General features: G+C 44.0%; 1 protein-coding gene across 1 annotated transcript in view; it reads left to right on the top strand.

Annotated features, from left to right (window-relative positions):
- The window catches only part of FCRL5 (Fc receptor like 5), a 55,403-nt gene extending 41,096 nt beyond the window's left edge, over nucleotides 1-14,307 (top strand). The window contains exons 13-15 of the mRNA XM_007458047.1: nucleotides 327-409; nucleotides 612-680; nucleotides 14,162-14,307. Coding sequence (XP_007458109.1) covers nucleotides 327-409; nucleotides 612-680; nucleotides 14,162-14,307 — 298 coding nt within the window. The remainder of the gene's footprint in view (nucleotides 1-326; nucleotides 410-611; nucleotides 681-14,161) is intronic.
- Nucleotides 14,308-19,435: the final 5,128 nt, after the last annotated feature.

Genomic DNA, 19,435 nt, shown 5'->3' on the forward strand with positions numbered 1-19,435 from the left:
TCTTTCCCTTTCTAGTTACATAGTCTTGAGCAAGTCATTTTACTTCTCAGAACCTCCATTTTTTCCATCTACAAAATAGAGATAATAATAGAATCAACTTAATATTGTTATCGGCACTAGTACAGTGACATACCAGGTGGTCATGAAGTCTGGATTAATATTATGATTTATAATATAATAGTCCATAACAATAGACCATTTATTATATGCTCATCTATGTTTCCAGGCTTGGCAACTATCCTGTGGTAAAGACTCACTAACAGGGAATGATCCTAATAGCTACTTCATCAGGATTTCTGGGAAACATCAATGCTTCTATCTTTCAGGAACCCGTCAGCTTCAGAACCGCAAGAACCTACCTACCACAATGTACCAGGCTGGATAGAACTGCAACCAGTGTACAGCAATGGTGAGGACAGTGGACCCTCCATTTGGGCAGGGACCCCAGGGTTGGTCCAGGAAGTGGTGGGACAAGAAATGAGGAAGGGACAGTACAGAGGCCCGGAGGGCTCTGCCCCCTCCAGAGAACAAACTCTATCTGGGGGAGGAGGAAGAAGCAAGACAAGGGGCAAGAACCTTAGAGTCCTCTCAAACTTCAACTTCTCTCCAAGTAAATCCTAACAAAGGAGATGTGGTGTACTCGGAAGTCCGGAGCGTGAAGGTGGAGAACAAACAGGCAGGTAAGACCCAAGGACCCTTGATTTTGGCAGTCTATTGCTGTGTGTGGCTCAGTCTCCACCCCTTCAGTGGGTCTGGGCCAACCAGACACAGAACTGCCTCTCAGGCTGGGTCACTGGGCTTCTTTGTGCCCACCTACTCTGCTGCGATTAACCCAAGCTCACCGTGCAGAGCTGCTTTCCCCATTCTCCACGGATGGCCTCAGCATCACCTGAGTAACAAAGTCATCACCCTGGGCAGTCAGCCCCTCAGAGCTTCAGTGTCCCATCTGTGAAATGAGACAGGACTGTCTATCATTCCCTACCTACATGTACCTGTTTTCTACTGCTGTTGTGGCAAATGACCATGAGGGCTTAAACAATACAAGTTTATTATCTTACTGTGCTGTAGGTCAGAAGTCTAACACAGGTCGCACTGGGCTAAAATCAGTGTCGGCAGAGGTCCTTTCTGGAAGCTCCAGGGGAGAATGCATTCCCTTGCCTTTTCCAGCTTCTAAAGGACACCTTTTTCCTTTCTGGGGCTCATGGTCCCATCCCTCCATCTTCAAAGCCAGCAAGTGGCACCTCTCTAACCATTTCTTCCATAGTCAGTGCTCCCTTTGACCACAACTAGAAAAAGTTCTCAGATTTTAAAGTTCTCCTTAAAATTCCACCTGGATAATCTAAAATAATCTCACCATTTGAAGGTCCTTAATCTTAAATCACATCCGCAAAATCCCTTTCTCCATCTTAGGTCACATATTCACAGGTTCCAGGTATCAGGACATGGACATCTTTGTGAGAACGTTATTCTGCTTATCACACTCTCTCATAGGGTTATTGTGAGGATCAAACGAGGAAGTAGATGTGGAGATGTTATTACAGCAGCAGAGTTTAAGCAGCTTTTATAATGAGTATATGCAGGTTGTCTGTCTGTGTCATTAGTCCTCACTCATGGTAGATGGTCAGCCGTGAAGAATCCCAGCCTGGTTTTCTCCTGCTCGGAGCAGGAAAGGGAAAGCCTTTGGGGCTATTTTAACTTTGTTCTGTAAAAAGTGCCATGTGATTTTTAGCCATTCTGCTTTCTTCTCTGGTTTTTTTATTCTTCTTGTATAAAATTAAATGAACTCTATTTTGTTCCGTTCTTGGTTCAGTGGCCCACCTCTAAAACGTATGAACTCATTCACACTTACAATCTCCTTTGATGTGTGTTGTTGTTACCCCATTTCACAGATGAGAAAACAGAGGCAGAGAGACCTTAAATGACCAACCTGAAGTCACAGAGATAACAAATCACAGAAGAGTCTGTCTCTAGAGTCCAAGCCTTAGGCCAAGCTCTGCTTTTCAGGACAGTTCCAGGGAGCCTTGAGGCTCATTCCAAGCCAAAAAGAGAAAGGCTTGCTTGATGAATGCCATATTTCATTCCAGCTTTAAGACAGTATAATAATAATAATAACAACTTCTATTATCATATCAACATGTATTGAGCAGTTCTTATGTGCCTGGTACAGTTCTGAGTACTGTAAATAAATACATTAAAATATATATATATATACATATATATGCCATAAATATGTACACACGCACATATATTTAAAGTTTGTTTGTTTATAGCCCTCAGAAGTGTACCTGCACATTGGAACTGCTCAGCACATAACAGATGTTAGAAATCAAACACACACACATAACCCTATAGGTAGGTATTATTATTCCCAACATACAGATGAGACACCCGAGGCAGGAGATACTGAGTGACTTGCCCAAGGCCACAGAGGTGGCACGGCTGACCTGGGGCTCAGTCTGGGGTGGTCTGGATCAGAAGTCTGCTCTGAACCACTGCACTGCCTCTGCTCCAGGCCAGGCTGCTTCTCCATAATATACACTATGAAGCTATGATCAAAGCAGGAACAAGATAAAAAGTAGATTTCTTTCTTTTGAGAGTCCCTGGGGAGATCAGCATGAGGAACAAAGGGTGGAGTGATGCTGAGGAGAGAGTTGGTCGAAGCTGTGAGGTTGAGGTTCCTAGGAAAGGTTCAGTGCAGCCACATGGAGATGGCTGTGGCTGGACTGATGGCACAGATGCAAGGAGAGAGTTCTGAGTTCACAGATGAATGCTTCCCTTCTTTCCACAGCAGCCTCTGACCCAGAGCTTCTCAAGAACACGGTGAGTCCCGTGACCTGTGTACTTTCCCACCTAGGGCCTGCTGGCCTCTGGCCCTCACCTATGTGCTCCTTCCCCCAGGATTCCTGTGTCATCTACTCCCAGGTGAAGGGGGCTTACACCACAGCCCCTAAGCCCCAGCTCTTGGCTGCATCCACTCCTCACAGATGAGTCCACGCAGCTCCCAACTGCTGTGTCAGCCTCTGCACCCAAAGCCACCCTTGGGGGAGAAGGGACATCAAAATGGGAAGATTTAAACCTTGGGTCGTAGACCCAAGGCCACACCCAGCAACCTGTGCATCAAGTGCCCACACCCTAGTGTGAACAGAACACAGGGCCCTGCAGGACTCCCGCCTATTTCCAAAGTGACAGCCCTGGCCCAGTGGTCTTTTTCTTAATGACATGTGCTCCCAACCCAGGGTCCATGATGTTGCCTGGCTTCCTTAATAAACTTCAGCTTTGGTCACTATTCCGAGTCCTACTCCCATACACATCCCCACCATTCCTCCATGAGGACTGCCCCTAAAATCTTCCACGGATAACCTGCTTTCAGTGGGTGCTTTTCTCAGTTGCAGTCAGTCTGGTAAGGCTACAGTGGGCTCTGCCAAATGGGACAGCACACACCCCTGGAGACATGGACACTGGGCTCGTCATGGACCTCCCCATGATGGGACTGCATTCCATGCTACCCCTGTCTGTCTGAAACTCTAAGCTCAGAATCTGACACCAGGATAACTCCTCTCCTGCCCATGTGCCAATATCTACCTGCCCAAGTAAGTGGATTTCACACCCTAGGTCCTAGATCCTTCCCATCCTGCCAGAAGTAACCCAGGACAGTCAAGGCCAGGAGGACCAGAGATGCAGATAGAATACATATTGAAATATAGGATGTCCTCTACTACTATTTGATTGATTGAATGAATGAATGAATAAATGAGGAAGATATTATGGGTCATTATGGTATATTCCTACCCTCAAACTGGCATCTGATCCAGTGTGCTCCCTAGTAAATCCAAGAAGTACTCTTCTCTTCCCTGAGTAGGAAATAAACTAAGAGAAGGCGTTTGAGTGAGGAAAGCTGTGTTCAGAAAGCAGGAAGCCTTCTCAAACTTTAAAGTGCTTATGTAGGGAGGGTGGGAGGGAGACACAAGAGGGAGGGGATATGGGGATATATATATATACATATAGCTGATATACTTTGTTATACAGCAGAAACTAACACAATATTGTAAAGCAATTATACTCCAATAAAGATGTTAAAAAAATAATAAAATAAAACAAAGTGCTTATGGGTCACCTGGAGATCTTGTTAAAATGCAGATTCTTATTTATTGAGTCTGGGTAGAGGCTAAGATCCTGCATCTATAATAAGCTCCCACGTGATGCTGATGCTACTGATCCTAGGAGCATACTGAATACCCAGGCCCATGGAGAAGTAGCTTGGGCTCTGGATGCCCACTGCCCAACTCCATGGGGGCCACTCACATAGATCACATGCTCCCTGCACCATCCTTCCACTAGAACACCATCAGATCCTGCTGCTAAGAGAACTTCTCAGCAACCTGCTGGGTTTCATCAGCCTCCCTAGGTCAGTAAAAAGTAGCTGCCATCATCTTCGTTTCCCCACCTCAGGCCTCACATTTTCCCATAGAGGAAATGAATACACTGTGAATAAATATACCTCTTAGCCTTCTCCATTCAAAGTTGATCTCTCTCGCCTCTGAGCCATGGGATGTTTTGATCCATTTTTATGATGTCCATCACACCTCATCTTGATCTCCACCCTCCGGTGGATTGTACAGGGGGAATTGTTTCCAAGGCACATTGCCTGGATTAATAAAATCCTTGACGGGGCATTCATGGCCCTTCTCCACGTAGTACCACCTACTTCCCTCTCCAGCTTTTTCCGTGGTCATTGTCCTCCACACCCTACACTCAATCACCAGGTGATCTTCCCCATTTTCTAACATAGCCACTCTGCACTTCCTCCTCTTAGCCTTTTCCATCATTTGCATATGCTAGAATCCTGCTTATTCATTGAGCCCCAAGTCAAATGTCAGCCCCTACTGGAAATGATCTGTCTTTGGACTCCCATAGCCCTTGTATACCGTGAGACATGGAATCACTAATGGTTGATGTTTGGAGGGAACTTAGAGTTTATCTAAGCCACTTCTTTAATTTTGTGGTTGTAAATTGAGAATGAAAGAGGAAGAGCAACTAGCTGAAAATTAAATAACGAGTTAGTGGCAAAGCACATACTAAATTAAACCCAGGACTCCTGGTGCCCAGGAAACTGCTCTTTCCTTTACATGGCTCCTCTGCTACAGAGACGTGTGCAGTTTTGTGTTTCTCCAACAAGACTGAGTTCCTTAAAAGCAAAGCCCAAGCAGCCAGCCTGGTACCTGGCATTCAATTGGTGCTCAGTGAATTGTTGTCGAATTGGATGTCCATTAAATCCCCCTGATGAATAAACATCACCTCTACAAATTTGTCTATATCATTACCTGCTCTCTCTTAATCCAGAGAAGCGCAATACATGTCCTTCAATCTTAGAGTTTTTAATAATCCCAATAAAATCATTGCTACAAGGTCCACCTGTCAGTTTGAGATGAATGCTGTGTTTTGTTCAAAACAAGAACAAGATACTTGCATGAACTGCAGGTATCTAAAACACCACATAAAACCCAATCAGTTGTCCCCACAAAACTTGCTCTCCTTACTGTGTTCTCTTTCTTCCTTCCTTCCTTCTCCCCCCTCCCCCTTCTTCTCCTTCTTCCTCTTTTCTCTCTCTCCCTCCCTCCCTCTCTTTTCCTTCTTCTTCTTCTTTTTCTACTTGACGATAGCACTCCACCCACTCACCAAAGACAGAAGATGCATAGCCATCTGTGAGTCTCTACATTGAATTGGTCACCCAAGCCAATCCAATCAACTTTCTTTTTTCTTTTTCTTTCTTTCTTTCTTCCTTCCTTCCTTCCTTCCTTTCTTTCTTTCTTTCTTCCTTTCTTTCTTTCAACTGCACCACACAGCATGCGGGATCCTAGTTCCCCAACCACCAGGGATCAAACATGGGCCCCCTGCAGTGGAAGCTTGTAGTCCTAACCACCGGATCACCAGGGAATTCCCCGTCAACTTTATTTTTGAGATATCTCTCAAATCACATCCTCCTTTTAGTTCCCACTGCCACTTCCTTAGTACAGGCCTTCATCACCTACCACCAGCATTACTATTATGTAGTAATGTAGCCTCGAAACTGGTTTCCCAACTTCCAGATTCTCTCTTTGCATAACCATCCCCAACAGATTTGCCAGTTCGACCTCCCAACAGAGTTGCTAATATGACCTTTTTAAAAACCAGCTCTATTTATTCCTCTGCTTGAAATCCTTCAATTATCCAGATTTCAGGCTCTATCAGTGGACACAAGGGTCTTCATGATTTAGTTCCAACTTACATTTTCAGCTCCACCTCCCAATATCCCCTTTAACAGACAAGAACACACACCATGTGCTCCAGTCACACGAACTTCTTTTCATTTCCTATACACACCACCTTCTTTCAAGCAGCCATGGCTTTTTTCCTAGTAACTTTCCCCTTTTTGTTCGGTCAAACTCACTCATCCTTCAACACTTAGTTCAAATGTCAATACTCAGTGAGGCCTCATTTCTCTCTACAGGTTTCTATAACCTTTGGCATCTATGTTTCTTGTAGTCCTTACAAAAGTGTGTGTGTGTGTGTGTGTGTGCGCGCACGTGTGTGTGTGTGTGTGTGTGCGTACACCCACGTGCTTCTCTCCCTGGACTACTTAAAGCCTCTCTAGGGTTGAGTGTTATGGTTAGTTCTATTTTATAACCCTCCCCTCATCCTCGCATCATGCCCAACACACAACACAGGGCCTGGTGAATCACAGATGCTCAAATCGTAGTGAATAAATGAATGTGCAACAGTGTTGAATGGACTTTTCCTGTTTCCCTCAGAAAAACACTTAAGCCCCAAAGCTGAGCTCAACAGTCGATAGTAACTCACATGTTCTGAAGAGGAGCTTCTGGACACATCCCACAGGATTGACTCAGAAGTGGCCACATGACCCTTGGGTACTTCCCTGGTTCCTCACACCTCCTCTATCAGCTGAGATCAGAGTTCATTGAAAGGGGTGATGGAGGAGTTGGATGGTCTGGTGAAGGGCACTGGGAGTTTTACTTTCCCTCTCAACTCCAGCCAGGGGAAGGCAGGACTCCTAGATAATGGCTTAAAGAAGGGAAGACAGCCCCTCATCTCACCACTCAAGGGGAACTGTTGAGTCTCAGGTAGAGAGCAGAGCCTGGTGAGAGAGCTTTTAAGAAATCTTAACACAAGTGTCCTGGGGTTTGGGGACGTTAGAGAGCACACTATCCCCCACTCCTCTCGTGGGAAGGGAGTTCCATTAACAACACACTCCTGGCCTCTAGTGGTCCAGCCCCTCTGTCTTCTTTTCTCATAGCCAAGAGCAGCCTACAGGAGCATGTGTTCCCCTCTGTCCTAAGTTTTAAAAGACCTGCCTCTATAGAGGGATAATTACAGTTTCACAACCCCAACCTCAAGGTTTAACATAGGCTTCAAACCCTGAGAAAGAAAAATAGAGAATTCAGGGGAGCAAAATGCATAACAAGAGATGGAGGCTTCTGCTCGAAGCAGGGCAGATGGCTCTATGCTTTGGTGGTGTTTACCAGGCAGAGATCATATGGGATTTTTACTGTGGTTTTTTATGACAGTGTACTGGAGTTGACTTTTGGCTGCTGAACTTGAGACAGGAGCTTTAAGTCTTAGGCTGTGGTGTTTTGTGGCAGGGCACTAGAACTTAGACGAGGTTTTGACCAAAGGCTGTAGGGCTGGGGATACACACACTGACCATTAAGCAATGGTAAGCAAGTGTACTGGACTCTTCTGGGTGCAGTGGCCCTGGACACGACTTACACTATTCCCATGGTTGTGAATTCAGGCAGCTGCTTCTGCCAGTCAAGGGTTCCAGTTCCTTATGGCACTTGACAACACCTCCCTCACACACATTCCATGAACCTTCCACCTCCACTCTGGGGCTCCCCTATTGGGCTGAAGTGCAAATGTGCAGGGAAGTTAACTTTGGAATATTGAAGGCAATGGATAAATGTTGCTCCTTTTCTCCTCTCCACAGCCCCCTCCCTAAATGCACCATTCAGAGATGTAAAAGCTTATTTATATGACCTCTCCGAGGACTCCTTGAGTGACCAAGCAATCAACCTATTGCAAAACTGTGGCCAAGTTGGGTCTACACATTCTTAAATGTGTTCTTCTTTCCCAGCCTCCCTCCTATTCCCTCTCCCTTCTACTTCCCTGGGATTATACTCACCCACAGTGTGTTAGCACATGAGCTTCTCCTTCAGGCTATCTTCTTTTTTTTTTTTTTTTTTTTTTTTCCTTGCGTTATGCGGGCCTCTCACTGTTGTGGCCTCTCCCATTTGCGGAGCACAGGCTCCGGACGCGCAGGCTCAGTGGCCATGGCTCACGGGCCCAGCCGCTCCGCGGCATGTGGGATCTTCCCGAAACGGGGCACGAACCCGCGTCTCCTGCATCGGCAGGCGGACTCTCAAGCACTGCGCCACCAGGGAAGCCCCAGGCTATCTTCTAGGTGAGAGTCAAGGGGCCCAGCAAAGCCAGCAACCTTGAAAAAGGGACCACTGTCCTTCAACAGACTGGCTTTCTTGAACAGCTGTGGCTGTGACCAAGCTTCAGCCATAAAACAGAACCTTTTCATTCAAGGCCTTTGATATATTGGGAGCCAGGGCAATGTTTTCTGCTTTCAGTGCAAGGCAGCTGACTTCCATGCGTGTCACAGAGCTTTTCAAGCTGTTAGGTGTTAGGGCCTTGCCAAGGTAGGAAGGGCTGGGTCTGCTGACCCAACCTCAGCTGAACCTTTTAACAAGGACACAAGAAATATGAGCCTGAGCTGTAGCCCCGTGCTGCCTTATAGAGCAAGAGGAGAGACATTTGTCTCCACTACAGAACTGCAACTAACACAAAGACAGACAAGGGGAACGTATTCCCTAGGAGGGGCGTTTTTAGGCCTAACTGCAAATCAACAGATGACAACAGCGAGAGCAGCTCAGGACTAAGAGAAAAGATCTGCTCACCATCTGTGATGGAGGCCACATTACCCAACAAAGCTCATACCCAATGCCGCTCTGAGAAGGTGGTGGTAGCACCAGGCTCAAAAAAAAAAAAAGGAAATTTAAAAATTCTTCAGTGGAAAAGAAAGGTACCACTTAGGTGAATTCTACCCCTTTCCCAGTATGGTGAATTCAGAGTAGCAAAACAAAACTTATGATTTCTTCCACTTTAGTTAAAATTACAGACTCTAGACTTTATAACAATTTCATTATGGTGAAAAGATCTTTTCCATTTACCCTCTGTGATTCAGACACCAGTTTCTTTGGCAATGCTAAATGCTGGTTTCCGGGGACATAATTTTGTTAGGATAAATGTTTTAGGACCTTGAGATTGGCTTCTTTTCTAAAGTCAGTAAGTCTAGGGCCCATGCTATGATACTCTGACATGTCCTATTAACTCTCTGGATTCTTTTAAATAGTGGTTTAGTCTGCTCAGGCTGCTATAACAAAAATACCATAGACAGGGTGGCTTAAAAACAACAGAAATTTACTTCTTACCGTTCTGGAAGCTGGGGCGTCCACAATCAAGGTGCCAGCAGATTTAGTGTCAGGTGAGGGCCTGCTTCCTGGTTCTTAGACGTGTCCCCACATGGCAGAAGAGGTAAAGGAGCTCCCTGGGGTCTCTTTTATAAGGGCAAAATCCCCTATGAGGAATTGTGTGTTGGATTTGACATAGATGAAGATGCATTGAAAATATTTAATAGGAATGTAGAAGAGTTTGAGTTAACAGATGTTGACATGGTTCAGTGTGATGTGTGCTCATTATCTAACAGAATGTCTAGGTCACTTGATACAGTAATTAGGAATCCTCCCTTTGGGACCAAAAATAATAAAGGGATAGATATGGCCTTTCTGAAGACTGCTTTGGAAATGGCAAGAACAGCAGTATATTCTTTACACAAATCCTCAACTAGAGAACATATTCAAAAGAAAGCTACAGAATGGAAAATCAAGATAGATATTATTGCAGAGCTACGATATGGCCTGAGAGCATCATACAAGTTTCATAAAAGAAAATCAGTGGACATTGAAGTGAACCTAATTCAGTTTTCTTTTTAAAAGCCTCCAAAGACAAAAGCAGCTTAAAATCTAATTAAAATGAATAAAAAATATGTTTACTAAAAACAAAACAAAAAAAACCTGCGGCCTCAGCCGTCTTCTGCCCTCATGACCTAATCACCACCCAAAGACCCTCACCTCCTAATACCATCACATTGGGGATTAGGTTTCAACATATGAATTTGGAGGGGACACAAACATTCAGTATATAGCAAATAGTAAGGTACATCATCTATGAGTTTGCCTTGGGATAATTTGAGCATGAAAAATAATATTACTAGTAATAAACGATAACACATTAAAAGAATTTATGAGATAATTATTCTCAAAGGAAAAAAAAGAGCAGTCAAAATCTCTTATTTACAGAAGACAACAAATAATAAATGTAGAAGGAATGTTGACATTAGGAAATCACCACTTTGCAATCCCATGGTAACAATTGATTCAGGCAAGGATCGCCCATGGATGTTAAAATTACTGGGTAAGAGGTTGCTAGGCAACAAGAGGTCCACAGGGTCTCAGTGCATCACCACCCACAGTACAAAAGGGGAAATGTACCTTTACAACGGAGAGATCTGGCAGCGCCAGTCTTCAGTAAGCGATCAAATGTGGCATCACTAGTAGTGGGGGACACTGACCCTCCGTGATCTTTAATTTGGTGCAGTGGGAAGTCCAGTCTCACCTTCAGAGTGCTCTTATCAAAGAAGCTAACCCAGAACCTATGTGAGGAGACAAATTCAGAATGTAGGCCATTCTGAGAGAGATTCCCCAAAACTGTCAATGTCACCAAAGATGAAAACAAAAGAGCAGTGTGACAAAGGGAGACTGAAAAGACACACCTAATAGGAACCTTGATTGGATTCTTGATCAAAAAAAAAAAAAAGCCATAGGAGAAATTAGGGAAAATTTAATATGGACTATATATTATTGATAATATTGAATCAATAACCTGATATTACTATATAAATATTTTTGAAAATATTCAAAATACTTTCAGATGATTCAGTAAATATTTTTTAAATTCTGTGTGTGTGTGTGTGTGTGTGTGTGTGTGTGTGTGTGTGTGAGAGAGAGAGAGAGAGAGAGAGAGAGAGAGAGAGAGAGAACAAATTTGGCAAAAAATTGGTGAATGCAAGGAAGGGCATGGCAGTGTTCATTGTACTATCCTCTCTTCCAACTTTTCTGAGATTTGAAAACTTTTAAAATAAAGCACCAGGTAGGGGAGAAGCACCTCAGACACTTGGCATTGAATTGATAGGTGCCCTGAGATGCTGATAGAACTTCACCCAGCCCTGTGAGCCACCCTCTCCACTACATGTATTGTGAGAATCCTGCTTGGCTCAGGCACTGAGACACCCCGGCCAAGGATAGAGCCACACAGGACATTGAGGATGATGACTGGGGTTTTTAACTTAAAATATTTTACTTTAAGTTCCTTGGGAATTTAATTTTTGAGCTGTCATTCTTCCCTGGGGATTTCCTAATGGAATGGAGTTTGTTCTCAACATCAGAGTATCTTTGTGTTGGCGCATTATGATTGGAGAAGTAAATGATGTCATCAGACCTCAACGCAGAACCTCTAATAGACGGTTAGGAAATACGGATGAAATAACTAGGGGCGGATAATAGAACAGAGAGGAAACTCTCAGCTTCAAGTACACTGTGAGCTGGAGTGGACTCTAGTTAGTCCACTGTTCTGACCCATTTCAGAGCTCTCTACAATACCTGAGCTGCTCAGCTCTGCTCCCAGAAGACTGCACAGAGGAGGAATATTTGGTTTGGGGATGCAGCCTCACATAGATGGGATCAGTAGATATTCTTTCTGCTGCCCACACCCATGATCGACCACAGGTTTAATGGATAAGCACAGTGAGCTGCACAAAAATCTAGGGAGCATTAGAATTTTCCCTAAACACCGCTTATTCTTCCCCAATTAGTGGATAATGGCTGTTTGTTCACATCTTCACTGGTGAATCTATTCTATCCAAGTTAGAGACATGGGGATTTGTTCCCTTTCTCCTTCCTCTTTACTCAGGACCAGTATAAGCCTGAAATCTACATAAGTGTGTCTTCTCTGAAGACTGAAACTTTCCCTCAGGTGGGTTGTCTCAAGTTCCAGCCTGGAGAGGGGTAGTTAGCCAGCGCATTTGGTTCTCACAACTCAGCTTTATTAATAATTACATCAGGATTCTCCAGATAAACAGAACCAAGAGATGACCTATCTATCTATCTATAAGAAAGATTTATTTATTATAAGGAATTGGCTCATGTGATTATGGAGGCTGACAAGTCCCCAGATTTGCATTTGGAAAACTGGTGACCCAGAAGAGCTGATGGTGTAATTCCAGTCCAAATGCCAGCAGGTTAGAGACCTGGGAAGAGCCAAGATTTCAATTTGAGTCCAAGAAAGGAAGAAAACCGATGTCCTTGCTTGAAGCTAGTCAAGCAGGAGAAATTGTCTCTCACTTGGAAGAGGGTCAGCCTTTTTTTTTTTGATCAGGCCTTCAACTGATTGGATGAGGCCCACCTACATTAAGGAAGGCAATCTGCTTTACTCAGTCTATCAATTCAAATGTTAATCTCATCCAAAAACAGCCCCACAGATATACCCAGACTAATGTTTGTACAAATGTCTGGACACCCTATGGCCCAATCAAGTTGACGTATAAAATTTATCATCATAATCATAAAGGTGGTCAGCTGGCTCCAACATATCTTTTGATTTGTTTCTCAATTGGTTCAGAACTCTGACAGGGAAGAGTGGTGTTATTTGGGGGGGTGTCCTCAAAGAGGAGAGGTACCTGTCTAGCCTCCCTCACTTTGGTAGTTAAAAGAATGTCAAACATTTCAAGGGCACACCTGTTTTCTCTTTCTGTCTTGTCCTTTGTTCCTCCTCAAGGTCTGTCTTTCTCTTTGACATCTGGCTGGCCTGCACAAAATCTCCAGATTTAACACTTTCTACGTCAACTAGCCAACCTTGTTGTTTTTCCCCTCTTGCAATCTCCTCTGATCAATACAGCCCACTCATCAGAGACCTAACTCATAAGAAAAGCTACTATTTATTGAAGAATTAATAAACATAAGGCAGCATGCTAGGCATTATGCTAGATATGGAAGCAACCTAGATGTCCATCAACAGGTGAATGGATAAAGAAGATGTGATATATATATATACAATGGAATACTAGTCAGCCATAAAAAAGAATGAAATAATGCCATTTTACAGCAACATGGATGGACCTAGAGATTATCATACTAAGTGAAGAAAGTCAGACAAAGACAAATATCATGTGATATCACTTATATGTGGAATCTAAAAAAATGATACAAATGAACTTATTTACAAAATAGAAACAGATGCACAGACATAGAAAAGAAACTCCTGATTACCAAATACAAATATCATATCACTTATATGTGGAATCTAAAAAAATGATACAAATGAACTTATTTACAAAATAGAAACAGATGCACAGACATAGAAAAGAAACTCCTGATTACCAAATGGGAAAGGGGGAGAGGGATAAATTAGGAGTTTGGGATTAACATATACATGTAACTATATATAACATAGATAACCAACAAGGACTTATTGTATATCACAGGAAACTATACTCAATACTTGGTAATAAACTATAAGGGAAAACAATCTGAAAAAGAATATATATGTATAACTGAATATATATATTATATAATGTGCATATAACTGAATCACTTTGCTGTACACCTGAAACTAACACAACTTTGTAAATCAAATATACTTCAATTTAAAAATTCTTTATAGAAATAGATAAATAAATTTTAGCCATAACAAGAAAAGAGCACACATTAGTAAGTTGGAGCTAGCGTCAAAGTCCATGGTCTTAGCCTCTTCACCCAGTGTCCTTGCAGGGTTTCATGGGTCACTAGTCCTGTTTGCAGAGACATTTGTGAAGAAGCAGAGAGCAGATGAGAGCTGAAGTCAGAGGCCTGGCTCCTGTATGGCCCTACCGCCCACTATCCAGCCTCTCCAAGCTCTGCTCACCTCACCTGTAAAAGAGGAAAATAATATCAGCTGCTTGCCTGGAGTACTTATTGAAAGAGATAATGTTTGTATAAACCCTGTGCAGGTGTTCTCAGAGCAGGTGGCGAGGTACTTGCATTCACTGCAAAGTTTGCATTGGCGTCTGCCTTTATTGGTCCCTACTCCATCATTACAGTGAAGCAGCTGCTGAACTGCCAGAAAGATACTCCAGAAGAAAATGGTGGAAAATAACTTGTTAACCTTTTTAATGTGAAAGGAATGGGATAATTAGGTGGGAGGTGTGAGAATACATATATTAGCATTTCAGGGAATGACCTATGTAATCTGGGTTTTATCTGGTCATTTAGCAGAGAAATAAAAGCAAACGGGTGATTTTGCTAGACGTACACTCCCAGGTCTCTTGTTGACAAAAGATCATGGCGTTTGCTCACAAGAGGGCTTTGAATAAATTCTAATTCCTTGGGCCAGAGCTCAGCACATCCTGTAGCTCTAGGTTTTCTGGTACCAGGCTGCTTAAGAGATCAAGGGCTGGGGCTGGGGGTGGGGATGAAAGAGAGAAAATGAGAGTGCTTAAGCTGATGGGTACTTCAGGGCTGTTTCTCCATGCTCCAGCCCTCCGCCTCCCTTCCTGCCTGACCATCGCCATTCTCATCCAGATCTCTTCTATGCTTATTCCACACCTCTGAACTCACATGTCCACCTGCGTCTCCAAGTGGAGAACCACAGTGCAAACCTGATGGATAAGTCTGGTCCAGAGCTGGCCATGTGGCCATGTCAGTGAGAAGGGGTGGAAATTAGAAGAAGAGATGAAAGAGTAAGGTTGAGAGGATGGTGTCCCTCACTTACCCTCCTTCCACTGGTCCAGGCTGCTCTCTCTCAGTCAAGGACACTACATTGCCTTGGCAAAAATAGAATACGTTCTGTGGGGGAGGGGAAAGAGGTTCTGTGACCATAACCATGGAGTAATAGGGGTATAGGGAGGGTCAGGGAATGGCTCAGAGGGACCCAGCAGGACCAGGGATCCTAGGGCTGTGACTCAGGCTTTGAGGGATGGGAGAGACCAGGGGGAGGTCAGTCATCTAATTATCAAATCTTATTATTAGAGGAGAACTTGAAGGTCATCCACTATTAATGCTTTTCTCATGCTTGGGTCCCTCTGCATTATCCTTCGTGAGCCATCATCCAGCCTATGCTGGAATAGCTCCAGGGAACTCAGCACCTCATATGGTCTGAAGTTACAGAAGGTTGGAGCTGGAAAGAAGCCTTGAGACCAGCAGGTCCAGTGAATGCTGAGGTGGGAAATCCTCATGCTGCCTGATAGCCTTGCACTCTGGAAGTCACCGCCCTGTAACTCTTAACTTTGAGGAGATTCTGCTCCCTGGACTTATTAACCAAATTGCCTCCTCCTGGTGTCACCTTCGAATAGCTGAGCCAGCGGAGTATGCCTGTGTGGGAGAACCCCAACTCTCCTCACTGCCATTCATTCTTTCATTCATTCACCAAATTTTACTTTGTCCCTGCAACTGAGTCAGGCACTACACTAGGCACTTGGAATACATCAATGAATACAACCGATCAATACAACAGATCAAGACTCTGCCTTCAAGAAGCTGACAATCTAGCAGAGGAAAAGACACTAAACAATAGACATGAAAAATAAGTAACGTGTGTAGTAATTTAGAGGGTGGTATGTGCCATGGAGAAAGAAGAAGAAGTAGAAAGTAAGGAGAATCAGGAGTGTCCAGGGCAGCCTGCAGTTTTAAGTAGGGTGACCATGGACGTCCTCATTGGGAAGGTGACGTCTGAGCAAAGGCATGATAGGTTCATCGGACGGACAATGGGTCTCTGAGGGAGGAGAGTCCTGGGAAGAGGGCGCAGGCTGCCAGGCAGGATCATACCTGACAAGTCTGAGGATAGATGGCAGGGAACAATGGTGGAGGCGGAGAGACCAGTTAGGAGGCTGTGCACGGTCCAGGTGAGAGATGATGATGGCTCCCACAAGCGTGGAGACGGTGGTGGTGGTCAGAAGGGGTAGGATACTGGGGACATTTTGGACATAGAGTACACAGGATTTCCTGATGGCTTAGATGCGGAATACAAGAAAAAGAAAAGAAATCAGTGCGACTCTGAAATGGTTGACCTGAGCAACTAGAAGGATGGCAACTCCATCCTGAGCTGGAGAATGGTGGGAGTGCAACAAGTTTGGGAGAGAAGATGAGGAGTTTAGTTTTGAACAAGTTGCATTTGAGATGTGTATTGGACATGCAAGCGGGGATGTCAGGTAGACAGTCAGGGATGGAAGTCTGGGCTTAGAAGAGAGGTCTGGAGACACGCACATGGGAGTCCCTGGCATAAAAGACAGCACAATACCATCAAGGGAGTGCCCAGTGGCAGAGGGTCCTTCAGGTCCTTCATGACCACTTCAGAAACATGCTTTGGCTGCCATGTTTCAGGATGGTCGAATGGTCAATGAGCACACTAATATACTCCTCTCCCTCTCCAAATCCACCAAATATTAATTTTTGTCATTTATTGGTGACTGACCTAATAGTTCCACATGTATTATCTCAGCCCATCCCAAAATAACCAGTGAGGGAGCTGTATTATGCCCATTTTATAGAGGAGGACACCAAGACCCTGCACACACAGTTGTTCAAGACCACAGAATGATAAACGATGAAGCCAGGTTTCACACTCAGGAAGCCAACTCTTAACTGCTATGTTGTATGGGAGTATGTGCTCTAGAGAATCTGTACCTTAGCAATAACAATAAATCCAAAAGAGAAAATGACCCACATCCAAGAAAACGTGGGACTCAGGTGTGCAGTGAAAAAATCCTAAGCTGACAACAGCATAGCAGCCCTAGAAAGTAACTGGTCCAAAGACAGAGGGCTCTGTGAAGATTGTGTTCAGAAAGCAAGCCACTTCTCCTATGCAAATTATATGAATAAGAGCTCAAAATAAATATCCTAGGCAGGTCGTAGTTAATTCTAAACAATAAGATGAAGATATGTGATTCTCCAATAACAACAAGTAAAATGACAGTTAGAAACCTCGGGAAAAACCCAGTCTAAGAAAGTCATGGTTCAAATTTGGTGCAAACTAAACTGTGGGATAATTGTGAGTAAACAACAAGAGTGGAAGGAAATAGGACTTCATTCACAGAACATTCTCCTTTGAGGGGCCAAGGTTTAATTACATGTTACTTTCTTTCCTTTTCTGTGGGCCTAATCACAACACTTGGTTCTGCAGTGAATAGTATTTACATAATGATAATGCCGTAAATACTATTTAAGGGGCTTCAGTTTTCAGAATCAACCCAAAGCATAGAACACTTAATTACGGTTACTTTAGCATTTAACTGCTATAAACATGCTCAATATAAAAATGATAGTATGTATGGCTGACAGAAATCTGGAGGAGGAGAGCAGAGGGATTTCCTTGTTTCGTGTAGTGGAAAATCAGTAGATTTTGTCTAAAGGTGATACATCAAGAAATAGAGATTTAAGTACACTCTTAAATCGTATATCTAACCACTGGAAAACCTAGTAACATTACAGATCAAAACCAGGAAGTAGAGGGGGCAGGAAGAAAGGAAGCCCATATAATGCCCTAAATTCTTTCCCTTTCCTGCAAGGTAGTTAATAGATACTACCTAAAGTTGGTAAATCAAGAATTTACATAGGGCTTCCCTGGTGGCACAGTGGTTGGGAGTCCGCCTGCCGATGCAGGGGACATGGGTTCGTGCCCCGGTCCGGGAAGATCCCACAGGCCGCGGAGTGGCTGGGCCCGTGAGCCATGGCCGCTGAGCCTGCGGGTCTGGAGCCTGTGCTCCCTCGCAGGAGGGGCCACAACAGTGAGAGGCCCGTGTACAGGAAAAAAAAAAAAAAAAGATTTTACATATATTGCCATGTTATTTACATTTGTGTGCTAATAACCAGATGACTCAGAAATTGTTCATTGCAGTAGTAAATGTGGAACAATAAGGAAGAGAAATTTTAGTTTTTTTAAATTGAATGCCTTTATCTATTGTTTGAGTTTTAAACACGAGCATGTATTCTTTACACATGAATATGTCTATTTAGTATGGAGGTCATTACGGCACACTGAAAATTCAAAGTAAAGCCGTAGTTGTAACTAGTGACCACTAGTTATCACTGGTTTCCTGGCTGGTGCCAGGCCTGGGAGCAGAGTTCCCAGTAACAACCTGGGGGAGCTGCCTCCTGTCTCCTCGGGGCCTGGATAGGGAAGGAGGACAGAGGGAGGCAGCAGCTGGAGGCCAGTGGCTTTGCCAGCAGTAGGAGCTGGCATTCTGTGCACAACCAGTGGTGCCTCAGACATGGGCAGCCTCAGGTTGGAGAGTGGGGAGCACACAACTCCCCTGTGTGATGGGGGTCCTTTCTGGGCCAACGAATTCAGCACTGCTGATAGGGGAACAGGGATGCAGAGGGACAAGTAGATGTCCTGATTGTTCGCTCTCAGCTGCTGCCTAAATACAACCCATGGTCTTTCTGTCCATCCTTAGCCTCTATGCACATTCCGCTCACGCACCCAGCCACCCCCAACACACACACGCACACGCACACACACACACACACACACACACACACACACACACACCTATCAGTGGCAAATAAGAGCTTTAGCATCAAAAGGTTGGCACAGACTGCTCTTCAGGCAGCTTAGGTCGTAGACTGCCGGTGCCGTGAAGGAAGATAGACCGCGGGACTTCAATACTCAGGCTCGCCACCAGGAGGAGCTTTACTAACATTTAGGTGAGTTTGTGCGGAAATGTTTTTAGATGAGTTATTTAAGTCACAAAAAATAATTAGGGTAAAAACAAAAGGTGATTTGGAAATGTTCACAGGTTGATACAAACAATTCAGCAGTAAAGTTATCAAACTTTTAAAGTGCATGGTATTCAAGGACTTGTTTTTAATGCTGAAAAGATAATTGTGGCGTCAAGGGAACAATTTCACTGGTCTTTTCCAACAGCGACAAAAAACTTTTTAAGTAATTTCTGAATTTTTAAAAATTAAAACCTAAACCCAATGTAGTGATTTTGTAATTTGGTAATCACTTTGTAGTGATTTGGTAATTACTGTCTTCCACCTTGCAAACAAACTCTGCCCCATCTCCAGCTCCCACTAAGGGTGAAAAAATACACCTGAGACTTTTGGCCATGACCCCCACCCGGTCTCCCCTTTCTTATGTTGTCAGCTACCCCAGTGCTTGCAGCCCATGAGGTTTTCACAAAAACTCTCAGCAGCTATTAAGCCTCAGGTTACACCTGTAGGGGTTATTGAACTTTATACCTTGCCTACTTTCGTGTCCCTAGCCTATATCCCCTGAATAAAGA

Source organism: Lipotes vexillifer, unplaced genomic scaffold (assembly GCF_000442215.2).
Source record: "Lipotes vexillifer unplaced genomic scaffold, Lipotes_vexillifer_v1.1 scaffold238, whole genome shotgun sequence".
Taxonomy (NCBI): Eukaryota; Metazoa; Chordata; class Mammalia; order Artiodactyla; family Lipotidae; genus Lipotes; species Lipotes vexillifer.